This window comes from Anolis sagrei, chromosome X, assembly GCF_037176765.1.
Source record: "Anolis sagrei isolate rAnoSag1 chromosome X, rAnoSag1.mat, whole genome shotgun sequence".
Taxonomy (NCBI): Eukaryota; Metazoa; Chordata; class Lepidosauria; order Squamata; family Dactyloidae; genus Anolis; species Anolis sagrei.
The window spans coordinates 63,174,265-63,197,776 of NC_090034.1; the positions used below are offsets into that span (position 1 = coordinate 63,174,265).

Here is a 23,512-nt window from a genome sequence, read left to right on the forward strand (position 1 = left end):
AATTGCCACTCTTGACTTGTTTTAATTAATCTTCCCTGCAGAAAGGGCTGTGGCCTCTCTCCCAGTGTAAACTGGTGAATACAGGGCAGCAACCCTTCTTGACCTACAAATATGTAGACCATGAAATGGGGAAGGCACATCTGACATGCATTTAGATGGAATACATACCTCCATTCCTTGAGTCTTTCTTGGAGAAATGTTTCCATCCCTGCTTGTGCCAAATGAAGCCTGCAATTCCTTTGGAACGAATTAATGATTTTATTTGTAAGAATGGCTTACAAAGGCCAACATGTGTGGGTTTAGGCATTTGAGGCATTGTTATGAAGCCATTTTGACCTGCAGCTCCCTTCTGCCTCTGGTTCTAGGTGGTCTTGCCAAGCTTTTGGTGCCTGCAGCCCTGCCTTTACTTCGCCTTCTCTGGCAGAATTGTTGTTGTTGTTGTATTTAAACACCACTTTATCATTATTCATTCTGCTCCTGTCTTCTGGAGTATTTGTTATCTCTCCCAATTTGATGTCATCTGCAAACTTGATGATCATGCCTTCTAATCCTTCATCTAAGTCAGTGTTTCTCAACCTGGGGGGTCAGGACCCCTGGGGGGGGGTCAAGAGGGGGTGCCAGAGAGGTCACCAAAGACCATCAGAAAACACAGTATTTTTTGTTATTAATGGGGGTTCTGTGTGGGATGTTAGGTCCAATTCTATTGTTGATGGGCTTCAAGGGGCTCTTTGATTGTAGGTGAACTATAAATCCCAGCAACTACAACTCCAAAATGTTAAGGTCTATTTTCCCACCAGTGTTCACATCTGGGCATATTGAGTATTTGTACCAAGTTAGGTCCAGATCAATCTTTGTTTGAGTCCACAATGCTCTCTGGATGTAGGTGAACTATAACACCAAAACTCATGGTCAATGCCCACCAAACCTTTCTCATGTTTTCTGTTGGTCATGGGAGTTCTGTGTGCCAGCTTTGGTTCAGTTCCATCATTGGTGGAGTTCAGAATGCTCATTGATTGTAGGCTAACTATACATACCAGCAAGTACAACTCCCAAATGACAAAATCAACCCCCCCCCCCCCAACCCCACCAGTATTCAAATTTGGGCATATTGGGTATTTGTGCTAAATTTGGTCCAGTGAATGAAAATACATCCTGCATATCGGATATTTACACGACAATTCATCACAGTAGCAAAATTATAGTTATGAAGTAGTAACAAAAATAATGTTATGGTTGGAGGTCACCACAACATGAGGAACTGGATTAAGGGGTCACGGCATTAGGAAGGTTGAGAAACACTGATCTAAGTCATTAATAAAGATGTTGAACAGGCCCAGGCCCAGGCCCAGGATGGAACTTTGTGGTACTCCAGTCATCACTTATTTACAGGATGAAGAGGAAGCATTGGTGAGCACCCTATGGGTTTGTTCACTTAACCAATTACAGATCCACCTAACCGTAGTTTTGCCTAGTCCACATTTGACCAGTTTCCTTGCCAGAAGGTCGTGGGGGACCTTGTCGAAGACCTTACTGAAATCCAGATACACAACATTCACAGCATTCCCCACATCTACCCAGCTTGTAACTCTATCGAAAAAAGAGATCAGATTAATCTGGCATGACTTGTTTTTGATAAATCCATGTTGACTATTACCGATGAAAGCATTTGTTTCTAAGTGTTTGCAGACCACACCAGAATCTTGTCTGGTATCGACAGTAATTGTTGGGTCATCCTTTTTTCCCCTTCTTGAAGATTGGGACCACATTTGCTCTCCTTCAATCTGCTGGGACTTGTCCCGTTCTCCAAGAACTCTCAAAGATGGTTGCCAATGGTTCCAAAATGACTTCTGTTAGTTCCTTCAATACTCTTGGGTGTAGTTGATCTGGCCCTGGGGACTTGAATTCGTTTGAGCGGGCAGGTATTCCTGGACAATTTGTTTCCCAGTTTGGGGTTGGATTTCCCCTAATCTCTCATCCAATCCATCTTGCTGAAGTTAAGGATGACTTTATTTTTGTGAGAAGACTGAGGCAAAGAAGGCATTAAGAAATTCTGCCTTTTCCCTATCCCCTGTCAGCATTGCCCCATCTTCTCCTTGCAGAGGCCCTATCATCTCCTTGTTTTTCCTTTTTCTACTGACATAGGCAAAGAAGCTCTTTTTGTTGTTTTTAATATCCCTGGCAAGCCTGAGCTCATTTTGCGTTTTAGCCTTGAGAACCTTTTCCCTACAGGAGTTGGTTAATTGTTTGAATTCTTCTTTGGTGATTTCTCCCCTTTTCCACTTCTTGTGTATGTCTCTTTTGAGTCTTAACCCAGTCAAAAGTTCTTTGGACATCCATTCTGGCTTCTTTGCACTTGTCTTATTTTTTCCTCTTTGTGGGCATTGTTTGCAATTGAGTCTTGAGTATTTCACTCTTGAAAAACTCCCATCCATCCTGAACTCCCTTGTCTTTTAGTATCCGAGTCCATGGAATGCCACTCAGTATTTCCTTCATTTTTTGGAAGTCAGCTCTGCTAAAGTCCAGAATGTGAGTCTGACTTGTCTTGATTTTAGCCTTCCTTCATATCGCAAACTGCAGGAGCACATGGTCACTTGCCCCTAAGGATCCAACCACTTCAATTGCACTGATCAGGTCCTCCGTGTTTGTTAGGACAAGATCAAGAGTAGCCTTGTTGCCTCCTCTACCTTCTGGACCATAAAATTGTCTGCAAGGCAAGTGAGGAATTTGTTGGTATTTGTACTCTTGGCTGAGTTTGTTTTCCAGCATATATCGGGATAGTTGAAATTGCCCATGACTACTAGATCTCTTCTTTGTGCCTGTTTGGTCAACTGTTGACAGGAAGCTTCAACAAGTTTTTAATCCTGGCTTGGAGGTCTGTAGTAGACGCCTATGACGTGATCTTTTTGAGTATTGGTTCCCTTGATTCTTATCCAGATGCTTTCAAGCTGGTTTCCTGGATTGCAGTTTTGCATCTCTTCTGCAACATAACCATTTTTCACATATAAGGCTACTCCCCCTCCTCTCTCCTTTTTTCTGTTTCTGTGAAAGAGGTTATAGCCCTTGATGTCTACATTCCAGTGATAGGAGTCACCCCACCAGGTTTCAGTGATGCCAATGACATCGTAAGTGTGGTGTTGTGCTAAAAGTTGGAGTTTGTCTTATTTTCCATGCTCTGTGCATTAATGTAAAGACATGTGAACCCCCGAGATCTTCCCCTGAGCTGTTTATTTGGGATTATTGTGCTTTTAGTACTTGGTCCTTGTTGTGCTTGTGCAATTCTCCATTTAGCCTTTTTGTGGTTCTCTGACATTGTGGGTAAAATACTGTTTGCAAGGCTGTTCCCCTCCCCCGGTGGACCTAGTTTAAAGTGCGCCTAATGAGGTTTGCGAGTCTGTGAGCAAAAAGGTGTATTCCCACTTGTCTGAGATGCATCCCATCCCTTGCCAGTAGGCCATCCTCCTGGAAAAGCAGGCCATGGTCGAGGGAGCCAAAGCGTTACTCCTGACACAATTTTTTAAAGCCAGTTATTGGCCTATACTATTTTTCTGGCCCTTATAGGGTCATGTCTTACAACTGGGAGGAGGGATGAAAAGGCCACCTGTATATTACACTGTTTTAGCTTTGTTCCGAGAGCTTGAAAATCATTTATGATCTTTTGAAAAGTATGCCTAGCAGTATCATTGGTTCCTACATGAATCAACATGGGGGGGCGGGAGGGTGATGGGGCTTGATGAGCTTGGTGAGCCTCTGAGTGACATGGTGTATTTTTGCCCCTGGGAGGAGGCGTATTTCTCGAGCCATTCCATCCATAAATAATGGCTTCCATCCTCTAAGGAAGGAGTCGCCTACTTCCAAGACCTGTTTCCTTTGAGGATTCGCAGGGTCCATTTTGTGCAAGATAGTGTGTAGGTCCCCAGAAAAGTGATTCTTCTGAAGTGGATTGTGTAGGTATAAAGTGTTGTCCTCCTCCTCGACATCCCCGGTGCATTCATCAAGGACAATCCATTGAGATTTGTCCAAGAGCCCATCATTCTCCTGAGTGTGTTCCTGTTGCACCTGGTCTATGACTGGGGATGGAACATCTCCATGACTGTATAGTGTGAATGTGGTGAAGTGTTGTACCAGTCAGGGCTATCCCCCGCGCTGATCAAGGATGATCCACTGAGCAGAATCTAAGTCATGGTGTTCCTCTCCAAGATGTTGCGTTTCCTGATCAGGTAGAGTTGTGTAAGAATCTACAATCTATTGTGTAACTGCAGCTGAGTAGAAGTATTCTGAAGAGGCTTCCTGATCCTGTGTCTCTTTCTAAGAGTGACATTCCTCCATATCTGAAGTGATTTCCCCACTTGGGTCCCCATAATGCTGGTGTTGGTGTGATGCCTCTGATAATAATGAGATAATATTCTGGAACATGGCCAGACAATCCTAAAAGGCACTAGAGTTTAACTGAACTCAGTGGGGCTGATTTCCAAGGCTTTTTAAAAAAATGTTTTCTCAAAACTGAGGAAATGGCATCAAGGGATCTCTTCCTAACCGTGGTGGGTGTTTTAGCTCCTCCAACAACTTTCCCTCCCACATTTTCAACTGGCAGCAAGGAATGCTACTTCATTAGAAATCTGGCAAAAAACAAAACAAAAATGGAGAATTGAGAAAAATCAATTGATACATTGAAAAAGACTGCTGCCCCCTACATTTAAAAGACTGAAAAACTACACTTTTGTTGTTGTTCATTCGTTCAGTCGTCTCCGACTCTTCGTGACCTCATGGACCAGCCCACGCCAGAGCTCCCTGTCGGCCGTCACCACCCCCAGCTCCTTCAAGGTCAGTCCAGTCACTTCAAGGATGCCATTCATCCATCTTGCCCTTGGTCGGCTCCTCTTCCTTTTGCCTTTCACTTTCTCCAGCATAATTGTCTTCTCTAGGCTTTGCTGTCTCCTCATGATGTGGCCAAAGTACTTCAACTTTGTCTCTAGTATCCTTCCCTCCAGTGAGCAGTCGGGCTTTATTTCCTGGAGGATGGACTGGTTGGATCTTCTCGCAGTCCAAGGCACTCTCAGAACTTTCCTCCAACACCACAGCTCAAAAGCATCGATCTTCCTTCGCTCAGCCTTCCCTAAGGTCCAGCTCTCACATCCGTAGGTTACTACAGGGAATACCATGGCTTTGACTAGGCGGATCTTTGTTGCCAGTCTGATGTCTCTACTCTTTACTATTTTGTCGAGACTGGACATTGCTCTCCTCCCAAGAAGTAAGTGTCTCCTGATTTCCTGGCCACAGTCTGCATCTGCCGTAATCTTTGCACCTAGAAATACAAAGTCTGTCACGGCCTCCACGTTTTCTCCCTCTATTTTCCAGTTGTCAATCATTCTTGTTGCCATAATCTTGGTTTTTTTGATGTTTAGCTGCAACCCAGCTTTTGCGCTTTCTTCTTTCACCTTGATTAGAAGGCTCCTCGGCTCCTCCTCGCTTTCGGCCATCAGAGTGGTGTCATCTGCATATCTGAGGTTGTTAATGTTTCTTCCAGCAATTTTCACCCCAGCTTTGCATTCATCAAGCCCCGCACATCGCATGATGTGTTCTGCATACAAGTTAAAAAGGTTGGGTGAGAGGATGCAGCCTTGCCGTACGCCTTTCCCAATCTTGAACCAGTCTGTTGTTCCGTGGTCAGTTCTACACTTTAACCCAAACTAATGTAGTGACCCCAGTGGATTCCCAGATTTTAAGTGCAGAACTAAGTGGAGTTTAACTAATGAAGTGAAGTCCATGGAGTCCATGCATTTGACTCATGCAGTTCTTACAGTAGAAAATATGTTTCTTCCAATTTTCCTTCCTTGGATGTGGAGACAAGCAGAGAAGATATACTTGCCAGCATCAAATGGGCTGCAAGGCAGGAGCTTATGCCGAGTAGCAAGGATTCATCAAGCCCAGGAGCAAATGATCAATAAGCCCAAATCATGGAACAAACACTCCCCAGTTGTACCCCTTTGGGAGTGGCCCAAACGGATTGACCTTAATACCTATCGCTGGAGTTAAAGGTCCGAATTGAGTGGATCGTGGTGGATCAAGGTGGAGTACTGGATTAGTCAAACAATCTAATCTGGAATAAATGTCAGGTTTTACCTGAGGTCAGCCAAAAGAAATGTTGGCAGTTCGGAGAATTTGTATGATACGTGGGGTTGCCTTTGAAGACGGCTCGGAAGCTCCAATTAGTCCAACGAGCGGCAGCCATGATACTAACCGGAGCGGGGCGCAGGGAGCATACAACTCCTCTGCTGTACCAGCTCCACTGGCTGCCGATTTGCTACCGGGCTCAATTCAAAGTGCTGGCGTTGGCCTTTAAAGCCCTAAACGGTTCTGGCCCAACCTACCTATCCGAACGTATCTCGGCCTATCAGCCCACCAGGACCCTAAGATCTTCTGGGGAGGCTCTGCTCTCTATCCCGCCTGCTTCACAGGTGCGGCTTGCGGGAACGAGAGACAGGGCCTTTTCTGTGGTGGCCCCTCGGCTTTGGAACGCCCTCCCCATAGAGGTAAGATCAGCCCCCTCGCTGATGGTGTTTCGAAAAAGATTGAAGACATGGATGTTCGAACAAGCATTCGGTTAATCCGGTGCAATGAGGTGATGATTAAGGATTGGTAATCATGGACGATGAAATTGGATTGCGATTCTAGTTAAGAGATGCACTGGATTGTATTGGTGGCCCAATATCATGTATTGTATGTTGTTTTTATGCTTTTTAAACTGAATATTGTTGATTGATGTTGTAGAGTTGTAAACCGCGTTGAGTCGCCAATTTAGGCTGAGAAACGGCGGTATACAAGCGCAGTAATAAATAAATAAATAAATAAATAGGGATAATTGAAAACCTTGGACAGCAGGATCGGGGAAATCTATAGCCCTCCATCTATATTGCACTGTTTCCCCCACTCCCTTTATCTAATGTGTTGATTTGAGTTTCTGGGCTATTTGGGCTTTCATTTATTTATTTATTTATTTATTTATTTATTTCCGGCACTTATACCCCGCCCTTCTCACCCCCAAGGGGGGACTCAGGGCGGCTTACACAATGAGGCACCATTCCGCGCCTATACAATTACAGTTATACAAAATGACAATCATAATTGAAACAATTAAAACAGTTATCATAGATAAAACCACAATGCAATTAACAATCAATAACAACCTATAGAACAATTCACCTGTTCAGCATTCGTCTTTCCGGGTTCCAGGTCCCATTCCATTATACCCTTCCTAGATAGTGTCAATTCTTTACCTGCTCATTTGCCAAACGCTTAGTCCCACATCCATGTTTTGAGTTTTCTCCTAAAGGAGAGGAGTGAGGTTGCTGTTCTGATTTCCCCGGGGAGCGAATTCCACAGGCAGGGGGCTGCCACCGAGAAGGCCCTGCTCCTCATCCCCGCCAACCTCACTTGTGACACTGGTGGGGTCGAGAGCAGGGCCCCCCCGGCCGATCTTAAACTCCGGGGTGGGACGTAAAGGGAGATCCGTTCGGACAAGTACACTGGGCCAGAGCCGTATAGGGTTTTGTAGGTCAAAACCAGCACTTTGAATTGTGCTCGGAATTGGATCGGCAGCCAGTGGAGCTGGCACAACAGGGGGGTGGTATGCTCCCTGTATGCCGCTCCGGTGAGCAATCTGGCTGCCTCTCGCTGAACTAGCTGAAGTTTCCGAGCAGTCTTCAAAGACAACCCCACGTAGAGTGTGTTGCAGTAATCTAATCGGGATGTAACAAGAGCGTGGACCACCGTGGCCAGATCCAACTTTATTTTATTTATTATTTATTTATTTACTGCACTTGTAGACCGCCGTTCTCAGCCCTAGGGCGACTCACGGCGGTGTACAACATATAAAACCAGGTACAATTTACAACATAAGCAATATCACAACAACAGTAAACAACATCACTATCAATAATACAATTACACTAAATCATTCGCGACGTCTCATCATTGAATCACAATCCAAATCTCGTTATCCATGTTCCGTTCCAATCGTCATTGCCAATTGTTGCAGCACTTACTCAAACGCCTTCTCTTTTTTTTTTAAAATATATTTTTATTAGCATTTTTCAATTGAATATATACATAGAATAGGGTGTTGGGGAGGTTTGCGGGGCTTGGATAGGAGGGAACAAGCAGGAGGGGAGGGGGTGGGTGCAAGGTCACCAGGGGTTTGGGGGGTACGGGATCCCGGGGAAATGGGAAGGGGGGGGGGGGGACAGTGCGGCTGCTTAAAAAAAAGCTTGACTTCCAGAATAGTTGGCGGAAGATGTTCTTCCTTTTATAGATACTTCTCTTCTTTCCTTCTTGTTTGGTTTCCACTACCTTATGGTTCGTATTCTTGTAGAATTTTTTTCTTTTCTTTTAGGTATGACCTCATCGGTTCCCAGTCCGTCCTTCTTTTCTTATTTTTGTCAAACGCCTTCTCAAACAACCACGTCTTTAGTCTCTTGCGGAATGTCATAAGGGAGGGCGCCAGTCTGATGTCCACAGGGAGGGTGTTCCACAGCCGGGGGGCCACCACCGAGAAGGCCCTGTCCCTAGTCCCCGCCAGGCATGCCTGTGAGGCAGGCGGGATCGAGAGAAGGGCCTCCCCGGACGATCTCAAAGTCCTTGTGGGCTCATAGGCCGAGATGCGGTCAGACAGGTATTTTGGGCTGGAACCGTTTAGGGCTTTGTAGGCCAACACCAGCACCTTGAATTAGGCCCGGTAGCAAATCGGCAGCCAGTGGAGCTGGTACAACAAGGGCGTTGTATGCTCCCTGCGTCCCAAGGTACGCGCGCAGCTGGCGCACAAGTTTTAATAGCCCCAGAATTAAAGGTCCGGTAGTCCCAGAGTGAGACTGGATCCCATGCTGCAGCCGAACTTCCTGCCCATCCCTCCCCTCATCCCAGGCAAGCGTGTTGGGAAAGAAGGAGTTAAGACCCAAGCCCAGCCATTACATTTTTGAGCATGCTGAGATGAAAGCCCATAATTTATTCTCCCCACACACGAAGGAGCAATTAGTTCTAACCATGGCTTAATCAGTCAGCACAAGATTGATTTCTGCAGACTTGGGTTTGGTGGCTACTGGCAAGGTGCCAGCCTGTGAGCAATTGCCAAATAAATGAAGTGCAGAGAAGTATGCCATTACATAATATGATATACAGGGCCTATAACTTGCTTGCCTCGCGTTAGTATGCCTTGGGTCAGAGGCATGGCGCTGATGCTTTGCAAACTCCGAAAGTCTTTCATGGCAATATGGGGGATGCCTCTTCTTTAACCCCCTGGCGTGTGTGCAGGCACTTGATTGGTAAATGCAGCCCTGACCTCATGGAATGCTTTCCAGCCCTGGATCAAAAGCACCAGCATTTATTAAGAAGCTGCTATAGTTCACCTTTGAAAACCCACTGGACGCAACAACAGGCTTTTTCTGCCTTATTTAATTATACTATAGTTCCCTCCGAGCATGGTTGAATATTATTATTATTATTATTTATTATTTCATCTACTTATACCCCGCCCTTCTCACCCCGGGGGGGACGACTCAGGGCGGCTTAGAGGAAAGGCACAATTAGATGCCCAAAACACACAACAAACAATACAAAATATAACAATTCAACAATTAAAATAAAACATCAATACCTAATAAAATCATAAAAACTATCTCATGTCAGAGTCCATATATCAGAGTCCATATATCCATTCCATTGTCTATCGACAGGTCCTTTAGTTAGTTGTCAGCATGGCCAAAAGCTTGGTCCCACATCCAGGTCTTTAGTTTTTTCCTAAACGCTAGAAGGGAAGTCGTCGATCTGATCTCCCCGGGGAGTGAGTTCCACAGGTGGGGGGCCACCACTGAGAAGGCCCTGCTCCTCATACCCGCCAGCCTCACTTGTGCCACTGGCGGGGTCGAGAGCAGGGCCTCCCCAGAAGATCTTAAACTTCGAGGTGGGATGTAGAGGGAGATCCGTTCGGACAAATACACTGGGCCGGAACCGTATAGGGTTTTGTAGGTATTATTATTATTAGCAGCAGCCCACTCTCCTCTCTTAAAAGAGACACAAAGATTACGTGCTTGATGGAATATATGGTCCAAAATAACTTTCCCAAGGTATCTCTATACCCATTTTGTCAGTTTGCTTTGCTCTCTGAGTGCCTTCCCTCAGTATATTTATTTATTTATTTCTCTTACTTATACCCTGCCCTTCTCACCCCGGGGGGGACTCAGGGCGGCTTACAGAGGAGGCACAGTTAGATGCCCAAATCAATTGACAAGCAATGTAAAATACAAAACAATTCAACAGTTAAATTAAAACATAATACATAATAAAATAATAAAACAATCTCATGCTCAGGGTTCAGAGTCCATATATCCATTCCATTCCATTTGTCCTTGTCTATCGTTAGATCCTTAAGTTAGTTGTCCGAATGACCAAAGGCTTGGTCCCACACCCAGGTCTTCAGTTTTTTCCTAAACGCCAGAAGGGAAGTCGCCGATCTAATCTCCCCGGGGAGTGAGTTCCACAGGCGGGGGGCCACCACTGAGAAGGCCCTGCTTCTCGTCCCCGCCAGCCTCACTTGTGCCACTGGCGGGGTCGAGAGCAGGGCCTCCCCAGAAGATCTTAAACTTCGAGATGGGATGTAGATTATATTACACAATTAGAATCATAGAATCATAGAATCAAAGAGTTGGAAGAGATCTCATGGGCCATCCAGTCCAACCCCCTGCCAAGAAGCAGGAATATTGCATTCAAATCACCCCTGACAAATGGCCATCCAGCCTCTGCTTAAAAGCTTCCAAAGAAGGAGCCTCCACCACACTCCGGGGCAGAGAGTTCCACTGCTGAACGGCTCTCACAGTCAGGAAGTTCTTCCTAATGTTCAGACTGTGAGAGCCGTTCAGCAGTGGAACTCTCTGAGTAAAATTGCTCAATTTTACAAAACAAAATGCCACATTTCAAGAAACCTATTCACACACGCACATACACAAGTCAGACCTTCACATTTACAACATTTGTGGGTTTTATTATTCGTGGATTTGGTCTTTAGGGATCCTGAAAGAAAACCCATGCCAGAAGTTGGTCATATATAAAGTCATGCTGGTGGACCTAGAAATTCCTAGGGAAGTTTTCTTTGAGGTAAAACAATAGCAATTTTGTTGTTGTGGATTTTCATGTTCATGAGGGTCCTGTGCTACACACACACACATGTGCGCGCACATTTAATCCTCAAGAATGTAGAGCTGAAAAACATAGGAGGAGAGGAAGATTGACATAATCTGAGAAGATGAAACGTAAGACACTACAGCATCAGCTAGGGCTTGGGGCTTGGGTGCTATCCATAACTTCTTGTTATGATTCAGAAATAGTGAATAAATTAATGCAAAACAAGCAGAGGCATCTATATACTCATACATAATTCATAGAGGCACAGAATTTGGATGTAGCTGGAGCACCTGCTTTTCCGATTTTGATGGATTCATTTCAATTGGTCAAACCCGAGGATGTGGACAAGATACTTGGAGGGATGAGAGCGACCACATGCATCCTAAACCCCTGCCCATGCTGGCTGTTAAAAGAAGCCAGAGGGGGATTGGCCGAGTGGGTAAAGGTGGTGGTTAATGCCTCCCTCCGGGAAGGCAATATTCCAGCCAGCTTAAAACAAGCTGTAATAAAACCGCTGTTGAAAAAACCATCACTGGACCCCACTCAATTGGATAACTCTTGGCCTGTTTCCAATCTCCCCTTTTTGGGCAAAGTCCTGGAACATGTGGTGGCTTCTCAGCTCCAGTTATTCTTGGAAGACATGGATTATCTGGACCTGGCACAGTCTGGTTTTAGGCTGGGACATGGTACCGAGACATTCATAAAGACATTAGGCCACTTCTAGGCCTGCCCATTGTCTCTGGGTCCGGCTCAGTTCTTGAACCATTATCTAAATTTGTTGATTTTTTTCTACAGGCCCTTGTCAAACAAACCATGTCATACGTCAAAGACACTAAACATTTCATTAACATCGTAGAAAATCTTTGTGTTCCCACTGGTGCAGTCTTAATGACCATGGACGTGACTTCCTTATATACTAGCATTCCTTTAGCAGAAGCTTGAGAGTTCATAGAATCATAGAATCAAAGAGTTGGAAGAGACCTCATGGGCCATCCAGTGCAAGCCCCTGCCAAGGAGAAGGAATATTGCACTCAAATCACCCCTGACAGATGGCCATCTAGCCTCTGTTTAAAAGCTTCCAAAGAAGGAGCCTCCACCACACTCCAGGGCAGAGAGTTCCACTGCTGAACGGCTCTCACAGTCAGGAAGTTCTTCCTCATGTTCAGATGGAATCTCCTCTCTTGTAGTTTGAAGCCATTGTTCCGCGTTCTAGTCTCCAAGGAAGCAGAAAACAAGCTTGCTCCCTCCTCGCTGTGGCTTCCTCTCACATATTTATACATGGCTATCATATCTCCTCTCAGCCTTCCCTTCTTCAGGCTAAACATGTCCAGCTCCTTCAGCCGCTCCTCATAGGGCTTGTTCTCCAGACCCTTGATCAATTTAGTCGCCCTCCTCTGGACACATTCCAGCTTGTCAATATCTCTCTTGAATTGTGGTGCCCAGAATTGGACACAATATTCCAGGTGTGGTCTAACCAAAGCGGAATAGAGGGGTAGCATTACTTCCCTAGATCTAGACACTATGCTCCTATTAATGCAGGCCAAAATCCCATTGGCCTTTTTTGCTGCCACATCACATTGTTGGCTCATGTTTAACTTGTTGTCCACAAAGACTCCAAGATCTTTTTCACACGTACTGCTCTCAAGCCAGGCATAGCCCATTCTGTATCTTCGCATTTCGTTTTTCCTGCCTAAGTGGAGTATCTTGCATTTGTCACTGTTGACCTTCATTTTATTAGTTTTGGCCCATCTCTCTAATCTGTCAAGATCGTCTTGAATCCTGCTCCTGTCCTCTGGAGTATTGGCTATCCCTCCCAATTTGGTGTCATCTGCAAACTTGATCCTATCTTCTAAGCCTTTATCTAAGTCATTAATAAAGATGTTGAACAGGACCGGGCCCTGGACAGAACCCTGCGGCACTCCGCTCGTCACTTCTTTCCAGGATGAAGAGGAAGCATTGGTGAGCACCCTCTGGGTTCGTCCATTTAACCAATTACAGATCCACCTCACCGTAGTTTTGCCTAGCCCACATTGGACTAGTTTCCTTGCCAGAAGGTCATGGGGGACCTTGTTGAAGGCCTTACTGAAATCCAGGTACGCTACATCCACGGCATTCCCCGCATCTACCCAGCTTGTAACTCTATTGAAAAAAGAGATCAGATTAGTTTGGCATGACTTGTTTTTGATAAATCCATGTTGACTATTAGCGATGACCGCATTTGTTTCTAAGTGTTTGAAGACCACTTCCTTAACAATCTTTTCCAGAATCTTGCCTGGCATTGACGTGAGGCTGACCGGACGGTAGTTGTTTGGGTCATCCTTTTTTCCCTTCTTGAAGATTGGGACCACATTGGCCCTCCTCCAATCTGCTGGAACTTCTCCCATTCTCCAAGAACTCTCAAAGATGATTGCCAATGGTTCCGAGATGACTTCCGCTAGTTCCTTCAGTACTCTTGGGTGTAGTTGATCTGGCCCTGGGGACTTGAACTCATTTAGAACGGCCAGGTATTCTGTGCAAACACACTTGATTTGAGTCCCACCTTACATCCTCCTACTCAGTTTCTATTAGATTTGATTGATGTAATTCTTGAGGAAAATTATTTCAGATTTGACCAATGTTCTATTTTCAAACTCAGGGCGTGGCTATGGGGAGCGCAGTTGCTCCATCCATAGCCAATTTATTCATGAATGATTTGGAAGTTAAATTTATTTTGAATCACGAAAAAAATCCCCTTCACAACCACATGGTAAAATATTGCAGATATATAGATGATATTTTTTTGATCATGCAGAATGAACAGACAGCTCAGGAATTACTAACATGGATCAATACTCTTCATCCTTGCATTAAATTTACAGGCAACATCAATCCCAATAGTGTAGCATATCTGGATGTAAAAGTAATGAAAGACAACAATAAGCTCCTAGTTAACAATTATCGCAAACCCTCAGACAGAAATGCATTTCTGAATTACAATAGTTATTACAGCATACCCCTTAAAAATAATCTACCATATGCACAGATGCTGAGAATCAAACATAACTGCACCTTACCACAGGACTTCAAACATAACATGTAAATACTGCAAAATCAGTTTAGAGACAAGGGCTATCCTGAACATGTGATTCATAAGGCTAGTACTAAAGCTTCCAGTGTTTCGAGATCTGCTATACTAGAGGATAAGATCAAACACAGGGATAACAGAGTAGTATGGCCTCTCACTTTGACCAACCTATCTAAACACACTATAAAACAGTGAAAAAGTATTGGAACTTGGTGAGCGATGTACCGGGTTGTGAGAGACCCCCCCCCCCCCCCCCATTGCTCATAGGAGAACACAAAACATCAGGGATATTTTGATTCACTCAGATATAGACCCTAAGCCATTGATCACTAAACCTATTTTAATAGGAAACTTTGCTTGTCATCACTGTTCTATATGTTCACAGTTCGTACAAACTAAGTTCTTTCAGAACCAGCACACTAAAACTCAAGATAGAATCAATCACTTTGCTACCTGCTCCACTGAAAGTGTAGTATATGCCATCACCTGTCCCTGCTCACTTATTTACATTGGTCAAACAAGCAGAGAAGTCAAGCTCAGGATCATTGAGCACAAAAGTAAAATCAGGAAACATTCTACCGATTCTATTCTGTATAAACATTTTGTATACCTGAACCACAGCCCTGAATAATTTCAAGTACAGATTTTAGAGGTGGTTATTCCACCCAGAGACAATGACTTCCAAACTAAACTTTTACAATGGGAATCTTTCTGGATCTTTACCCTGCAAACAGAACATCCAAAAGGGTTAAACAACACCAATTCATATGACTGTTTTTTGTAACAGAATAAGTTTTACCCCAATGTATTCTGAACTGATAATGATGTCACTATCACCTGACCAATGGACTTCCTATATTAGTAATGGGTTGAGTTATTTTGATCTTATACTCGCCACAGAATAAAACGCCTTGCAGAGTATATTGGTCAACAAAGATTAGCTGTGAGTATTATATTATTTTTGTTTCATAGATATTATATTTCTCTATGTATGGCTTATAATTTATGTCACAATGCAACACTACTTTTAGCCACTATGTATGTCCCTTTAGGATCCACCCCTCCAGAAGACTGTTGGTGAATTTCTCACCTCAATAGTTGAGCTTTTTTTTAGCCTTTTTCGATAATATGAGTAAGTAGAGTGTCTGTATATATTCTTACAAACTTGATATAACAAATTGTTCAACTGTATGTGTGTATTCATGATATGTGTTGTTTGTAGACCCAACTGCCTGACGAAGGCTCTTGTGAGTCAAAACCGGTTGCAGGTTGGAGTCAACTCATGTTGACTCCATACTTTAAGAGAAGAACTACTCATACTTTAAGAGAAGAACCAGTTGTTTCTACTTAATGAATGTGGCAGTTCTGATTTTTTGATATGTGTATTTGTGATGTATAGTTTATGTAATTATTTTTACATTACCACAATCAGTGGATTTTGGTCTCCATGGTACCGAGACAGCCTTGGTTGCCTTAGTGGATGATCTGCACCGGGAGCTAGACAGGGGGAGTGTGTCCCTGTTGGTTCTGCTGGACCTCTCAGAGGCCTTCGATACCGTCGACCACGATATCCTTCTGGGACGTCTCATGGGAACGGGCCTTGGAGGCACTGTTTTACAGTGGCTCCGGTCCTTTCTAGAGGATAATTCCCAGAAGGTGTTGTTGGGAGACTCCTGCTTGACCCCACAACCATTGTCTTGTGGGGTTCCGCAGGGTTCACTACTGTCTCCCATGTTGTTTAACATCTACATGAAACCATTGGGGGAGATCATCCAGAGTTTCGGATGAACCGGTGATTGGCCGCTGTGACAGTCTGGATTTTTCTTTGTCGTGTCAGGAGCAAGTTGCTTCTGGTGTGAGAGAATTGGCCGTCTGCAAGGACGTTGCCCAGGGGACGCCTGGATGATTTGATGTTTTTATCATCCTTTTGGGAGGCTTCTTTCATGTCCCCGCATGAGGAGCTGGAGCTGATAGAGGGAGCTCATCCATCTCTCGGATTCGAACCTGCGACCTATCGGTCTTCAGTCTTCAGTCCTGCCAGCACAGGGGCTTTACCCATTGCGCCACCAGGGGCTTCTGACAGTCTGGATGAGGACGAACAAATTGAAATTGATTCCAGACAAGACAGAGGTACTCCTGGTCAGTTGTCATCTGTCCATATGAATTCATTCAGGAAATTTGTATGCAAACCGTAACCTTCTCTTTTCAGCTTTTTTGGTGATAAATGTCTTTGGGGGGGGGGGGAGCGCATAAATAGGCGCTGTGCAGAATTGGGCTGTGAGTGTGTGTGTGGTCTTTCTGGTGAGAAGTATAAGGCAAACCAAATGGCAACCTCCCATTTCCCATAGTGACCAGCCCGGTGCTCTGGATGATTTCAGAACTAGAGTTCAACAATTCCTTTTAAAAGTAATGTGTTTCCATTGCAGCCCCAAGCCCTGTAATATTAATAATTACTGTTCTAATAACCATTTTGGAAAAAAGTCAAGGTACAAAAGTAACTGAAGATACCTTAAATTGTTTCTAAATTAGCCAAATGTTGCAACCTGTTGGACTGTGGTACAAAACAAATGGAAGAGATTACACTATGTAAGAAAATGTTAAAAAGGGGTTTCTGGTTTGAAATTGTTATTTCCTGTTTAATTGTGTGGTCCTAGCTTTGAAAGTAGTTGTTCTACTCCAGAAACTCTGTTTTTGTGCCTGCCACCAACTGTGTCTAATTGATTGAAACTCTCTGATGAGATACTCATTGAAAACTGTAGCAAAATGTGCTGCAGGATGTCCCGCCAAAACAAAGTTTTTGCTGTTTAATAAACTTTTCCCATGTTTTTGTGGTAGAACTAATTAGAGAATGACACTTATAATAAAGGAACAAAAAATGTGTTACATAGTGGTATCACACCACAGTTTAAGCTGCCTTTAGGGTGCTCCCTAAAAGCATAATTTCTTGCTCATCACAATTTAACCTTGGCTTCTGAACCTGCATCTATTTAGTTCTGTTAGCCATACGATGAAACAAACGGTGGCTCTGCAACAGGGTAAAGAAGCCCATTTCAGGTTAAGCTTTCAACCCCAAACCCTTTCCTTTCAAGCTACAAAGACAAAACTGAAAAGAAGGGGATAATTTTTGGTTTGGTGTCTCTCTTTTTTGACACAGAGAAACCCTAAGAATTTGAGTCAAATGGCGTCAAACTGCATCCATTCTACAATGTTGAGCCTGATCTGCCAGGGCCTTCCCAAACTACAACTCCCAGGATCCCATAACCTTCAAGTCATGGTAGTTAAAGCAATGCTAAACTTAATCCTGGGAATTGTAGTTTGTGGAGGCACCAGCACTCTGCCGAAAGACCTTGTGAAACGATAACTCCCATGATTCCATAGCATTAGCCATGGCAGTTAAAGAGGTGTCAAATTGCACAGATTTTGAAGTGGAACTACACTGGGAAGCTGGAGGCAGGCTTACTCAAGAGTAAATCCCACTGAAATTAAAACCTCATTTGGATTTCAATGGGATTTGCAGTTTGACACCTGCTATGGAATCCTGGGAGTTGCAGTTCAGTAGGTCTAAATGAATTCAAATGAAGTTTTGATTCTAGTTTTGTCTTTGCAGCGGATGCCATGTCTGGCTGCTCAGTTGTGCTCAGTGTACCAGTATTTGGGGGTCAAAAAGGATTGACTCGATTCCTGACTGTTCCTCTCCTTATAATCCTTCAGTAGCATACAAGTTTGTGGTGTGGTGACTATATTGGTTGTTTGCTGGTGGAACATATGAAAGTAAAATGTTGAAGTCGAAAAATTAAGTAGTGATCATGAGTGGACCTCACAGTCCTTTCATTCAATACCTCCCTCTAATTACCACAGACTTTCTTCTTTTACGCATATAATTTAGGTCACAAGGAGAGTCATGGTATCTATCTGTACATGAGATGTACCTTCTACCATCCCCTGAAATTGGAATAGAATAGAGAATTTGGCCTTCTGGTAAACTTCAACTTGTTTTCTATAATGAGAGGAGAAGCTTGTGGCCTTTCCAACATCATTGGCTCCCAGGTCCCATTATCCTTGATAATTGGCTATCTTATAGGATGGAGTCCAACAACACCCACAAACCCACAGGATTCCCATTCCTGTTTTCATACAAAAGTGGTAGTGCAGAAAGTATGTGCCCCATGGAGGCTTTGAAGCCAGGTGGGTAGTCTTGTGTGTAAAACTTCGGAGAATTACATTTTCACTCCCAGAAATGCCCAGTTAACATGGCCAATGGCAGGAGGATTCGGGGAGGTGTGGTTAGAAAAGGCAACTCTTGGAAGCTTTGTTTATGTGATAGTATGGGGATGGAAGGGGCTCTGTGTGGCGGGCTTTGTAAATGGCAAATCTGCTAACTAGCAATGATGGAGATCTCCTTTTCTTGTGTTTTGCCTGCAGAATTCCATCCGCCACAACCTGTCCCTACACACCCGATTCATCCGCGTGCAAAACGAAGGCACTGGCAAGAGCTCCTGGTGGATGCTGAACCCTGAGGGTGGGAAAACGGGAAAGACGCCACGCCGGCGAGCTGTCTCCATGGACAATAACAGCAAGTTCCTGCGGATCAAGGGCAAAGCCAGCAAGAAGAAGCAGCTCCAAGCCTCCCAGGAGCGCAGCGGGGAGGAGAGCCCAGCTGGGCCACCAGCCAAGTGGTCTGGGAGCCCCTCCTCGCACACCAGCGAGGAGTACGATGCTTGGGCTGACTTTCGGACACGAGCCAATTCCTCAGCCAGCACACTGAGTGGACACCTTTCTCCCATTATGGCCAACCATGAGCCGGATGAGTTGGAAGAGGAGGATGGGACTCCATCTTCCCCGCTGATGTACCCAAGCCCATCCAGCACCATGTCCCCCTCCCTGAATGCCCGTTGCTCTGTCGAGATGCCCAGGCTAGCTGACCTCACCGGCACCATCAATCTGAACGAGAGCCTCGGTGAGAGCCTGCTGGATGACCTGCAGGACAACTACAGCCTGAGCCCTGGCCAGCCGCTCTCTGCAGGCGCTCTCCGGCAGAGGAATTCCAGCTTCAGCTTCAACACCAAGTGCTCTGCTGTGGGCACTGGAGGAGGGGGAGGTGGCAGCAGCAGCACCTACTGTGGGACCATCTACAGCCAGCCTGCCATGAGCCTCATGCGCCGCTTGCCCATGCAGACCATCCAGGAGAACAAACAGGCCACTTTTGCTCCCATGCACTCTTACCGCAACTCTTTGTTGCAGGATCTGCTTTCCTCGATCTCCTACACATACAAAGAGAGTGACTCTCACTTGCCACAGGCCAACAGCATGGGTCCGCCACCTCGCAGCCACAGACCAAATGTTCTCATGTGCAGTGGCAATGGTGGTAGCAGTTGCAGCGGGGAGATTGGCCTGGTTTCCTACCACCCCCACTCACCCTCCCTTATGAAGAGTGGTGCATTGTACCATCCGTCATCAGCCAGCCACCACCCTTCTGTCAACAACAGTGCCTTACCCACTCCCATCAGCCTTATGAGCCTGCCCAGCGACACTTGCAGCATGGCGGCCATGCCCCACCATGGGCACATCCATTCCTATGTCAACAATCCAGGGGCGCACATGAGTTTGTTGGATTCTTTACAGGGACCCTACCCAGAAGCCATGCACACCCCTGTTTTGGGTCAGGAGAGATTCCCAGCAGACTTGGACTTGGACATGTTCAATGGTAGTTTGGAGTGTGACGTGGAGTCCATCATCTTGAATGACTTCATGGACAGTGATGAAATGGACTTCAACTTTGACTCTGCTCTTCCACCACAAAATGGCCTCAACATGGCCACGTTGCCTAGCACTCCGCAGGCCACCAACCAGAGTTGGGTGCCTGGGTGAGACCAGCTCAGGCCCCATTGGTGGGTTGCGGGAGCTCTCTCCGCTCCGCTGCCTTCCTTGTTTTCCTTGCCTTCATTTGTTCAGCCAGGCTAGAGCCATCTGTTTAAACTTGACAATGACACTAAACACACACACATACACACACACAATGTAGGGAAAAATGTCTTGACAGGTACCGGCGGCTTCCCGCTTGTGCCAGGTGTATTGTGCAGTAAGTTGGATCTGTCTTTGATGTGTGCAATAGGCACAAGTTAGCCATGGCATTGCAGAGTTGCTGACTCTTTCTTAACCCTCTCTCCTAATTTGGGCACCTACACTATTGCACAGAAATATAGGTGATGTGTGGTCTGAAGAACCTTTTAGAATTCTTGCCAAGCTTCCAGTCTGGTTTAGATAACCTTGGTGATAATTATGACTGTTCTGGTTTTTTAGCCTATTTCCCAGTCACTTCCCTACACTGATACTCTATGTAAGTTCATCTCTGGCTTCCTACAGTAAAAAAAAAAAAAAACAACAACAACAACAACAAACAAACAGTTGCCTAAGATCCTCTCCATTTTCAGACTTGCAATGCATTTTGCATGTTCATTGGCCACTGGGAACAAGAGCAGCAGGGGAGGCACTTGCCATACTAAAACCAATGTTAATCCGGGTCTGGTTCATCATTTTCCAGTTGTTCCATATATGAATTTTCTGTGTTAGTTTTTGGAGTGAGAGGGTGGTCGAACTTGTGCTTATGTAGAAGCAAAAAAGGCTCAGTTTTCCCTTTCTGTAGTGAACCAGGGCTCATAGGACTGGAGCACTAGGACTTGATGTTTAGCAAGGAGAATAATATCTTCCACTCCTTTCAGACTTGCTTTGTCCTCAGGCTAGGTGCCTGCCACACCTCACGCATGTTTGTGATTTTGTCCACATAGTATTTGATATGACATCAAGTCCTAGGGGCTCACTGCTGGTCTGGAAAATTGGCAGGATTGAACAGGAAGGACGAAACTATGGTGACTTTTTATTTTGGTTTAGCGTACACCCTTGCCAAAAATACCTAGCTTTGTGAAGGCAGGACCAGGATCTGTTTTGATCAGGTAAAGGGAGCTTGCCCTATAGAAGAAGAAGATCTCTGGAAGGCTAGAGGGACTGGGTAGAGGAAGCCACAGCAAACATAAGCATTGGTATGTAGTTAGGAGAAGACAAGAAAGGGGCTACGTCCAAACATTAGGACCCATCAAAGTAAATGTAGTCTGAAAACTGGCTTGGAAGGCTGAAAGGTAAAGGATGCAAAAATTACATATCCATCTCTCTGTCATTAGAAATGCCTGAGCCACCTTAAGGCATTGCTGGATAGGCTATGGAGGTGGTGGCAGTGGGTGCGATGCTTCTGGAACGGAAGATGCTAGAGCAAGATAGAGTTGAAAGCACCAGAGAACAACTCAAGGGCCTGCTGAGCTGAGTCGCTGTCAGCCTCCATTTCCTCTCCATCTGCCTCAGCCTATTTATTTATTTATTTCAAAGTTTTATATACCGAGCTTCTCACCTCATAAGAGGGACCCAACCATAAAAACACATACAATCGGTAAAATATCAAAATACACATTACAATAAAACATTAAAAAAGCACATATATTTAAAACTACAGTGGTCAGTCGTCATACTAAAATCGAATATACACCGTCTTCCAGCCTAGTGTTTGTCAAGACATGGAGCCTTTCTGCACTACACAGTTATAGCACTAAACTATCCGACTTTAACTTCCGTACTTCCATCCTATGGAATCCTGGGGTTTGCAGGGTAGGGAGTCAAGTTTAGACTTTGTGGGTGGAATTTGTGCCTTTCCAGACTACAAGCCCCACCTTCCCAGAGGACACCACCATGGCAGTTAAAGTGGAATCGAGATGCTCTAATTACATGGCAGAAAAAATTCCTGGAATGCTATAATAATAATAATAATAATAATAATAATAATAATAATAATATTTGTGGCAGCCAGTGTGGTGCAGTAATTTGGCTTTGGACTATGACTCGGGTCTCTGCTGAGGCACGGAAATCCACCAGATGACCTTGGGCAGGTCACACTCTCTCAGCCTCCAGACAAATCATGCCAAGGGAACCATGTGGCTTTTGGGTTTCCATAAGTCAAAATGACTTGTGTCCTGCAAAGATCTCAATGCCTGGAAATATGACTCAATCAGGTTTCCATTGTTCAGGTGGTACATTATGTGGGGCGTGAATATATGTATGCGCTTTCCATGGAAGTGGATTACTGTCCATCTAATCCAGTCCATCTTTTCCCCATCCATGATGTTGGGGAAGAGGGGCTACAAGGAGATAAGTGGCAGAAAGGGAAAGGACTCCATGCTCCTTCTCGATAAAGCACCTGGTTCTAATACCAGAAAGTGGCCCATAGCTGAAGGATCAGGTTGTTTATTTATGCCAATGATGTCTGCTTTTGTTGGCAGCAAGCTGAGATGTAGCTGCACAATCTCATTAAGCATTCTGAAGGAGAAAGTGGTATTCTGCCCATCTCACCTACTAAATTTCTAACTTTCCCCCCATTGTGTGTCCTCATGTAGCCTTAGGCAGTTAACTGCATTGATTAGTATTAAATGGCAGTGTAGACACATATAATTCGGTTTAGTGCAGTTAAACAGAATTCTGAAACTGCATTACATGGCAGTCTGGATGGGGCCCAAGTACCTGGAATGGAACTAAAGGAGAACCCTGTGCCACGGTAAACATTACTGATAGTGAAGTGAAATGGGCCCAGAGAGCGGGTGTATGTTGAGGAATTCCAACTTTGTGCAAACGCTACAACCCAAGATCTTGAAAGTCATATATATATATATGGAGAGATGGGCGCTTTGAGAAACATGGTTAATTTTTCTGCTTCCCACATTTAACGTAATTACTTTGCACTGCAGTTCATTCTGTTCCTTTTCCCATCTGAGAGGAGATATGATAGATATGATTATATGTGAGAGGAAGCCACAGGGAGGAGGGAGCAAGCTTGTTTTCTGCTTCCTTGCAGACTAGGACGCGGAACAATGGCTTCAAACTACAAGAGAGGAGATTCCATCTGAACATTAGGAAGAACTTCCTGACTGTGAGAGCCGTTCAGCAGTGGAACTCTCTGCCCTGGAGTGTGGTGGAGGCTCCTTCTTTGGAAGCTTTTAAGCAGAGGCTGGATGGCCATTTGTCAGGGGTGATTTGAATGCAATATTCCTGCTTCTTGGCAGGGGGTTGGACTGGATGGCCCATGAGATCTCTTCCAACTCTTCGATTCTATGATTCTATGATTCCTTTTGGCCACGCACCGGCAGTAGGGCAGCCTATCCTGCTGAAATGCATCAGGGTATTTACTTCTGGAGAAAGGGGAGTGGTCACTCCCTTTATCTATGAGAGCAGCTGGATATAGAT

General features: G+C 44.8%; 1 protein-coding gene across 1 annotated transcript in view; it reads left to right on the forward strand.

Annotated features, from left to right (window-relative positions):
- LOC132781461 (forkhead box protein O6) overlaps positions 1-23,051 on the forward strand; it is a 195,579-nt gene extending 172,528 nt beyond the window's left edge. Inside the window, exon 2 of the mRNA XM_060785735.2 lies at positions 18,656-23,051. Within this exon, the coding sequence (XP_060641718.2) occupies positions 18,656-20,101 (1,446 nt within the window). The 3' untranslated portion in view covers positions 20,102-23,051. The remainder of the gene's footprint in view (positions 1-18,655) is intronic.
- Positions 23,052-23,512: the final 461 nt, after the last annotated feature.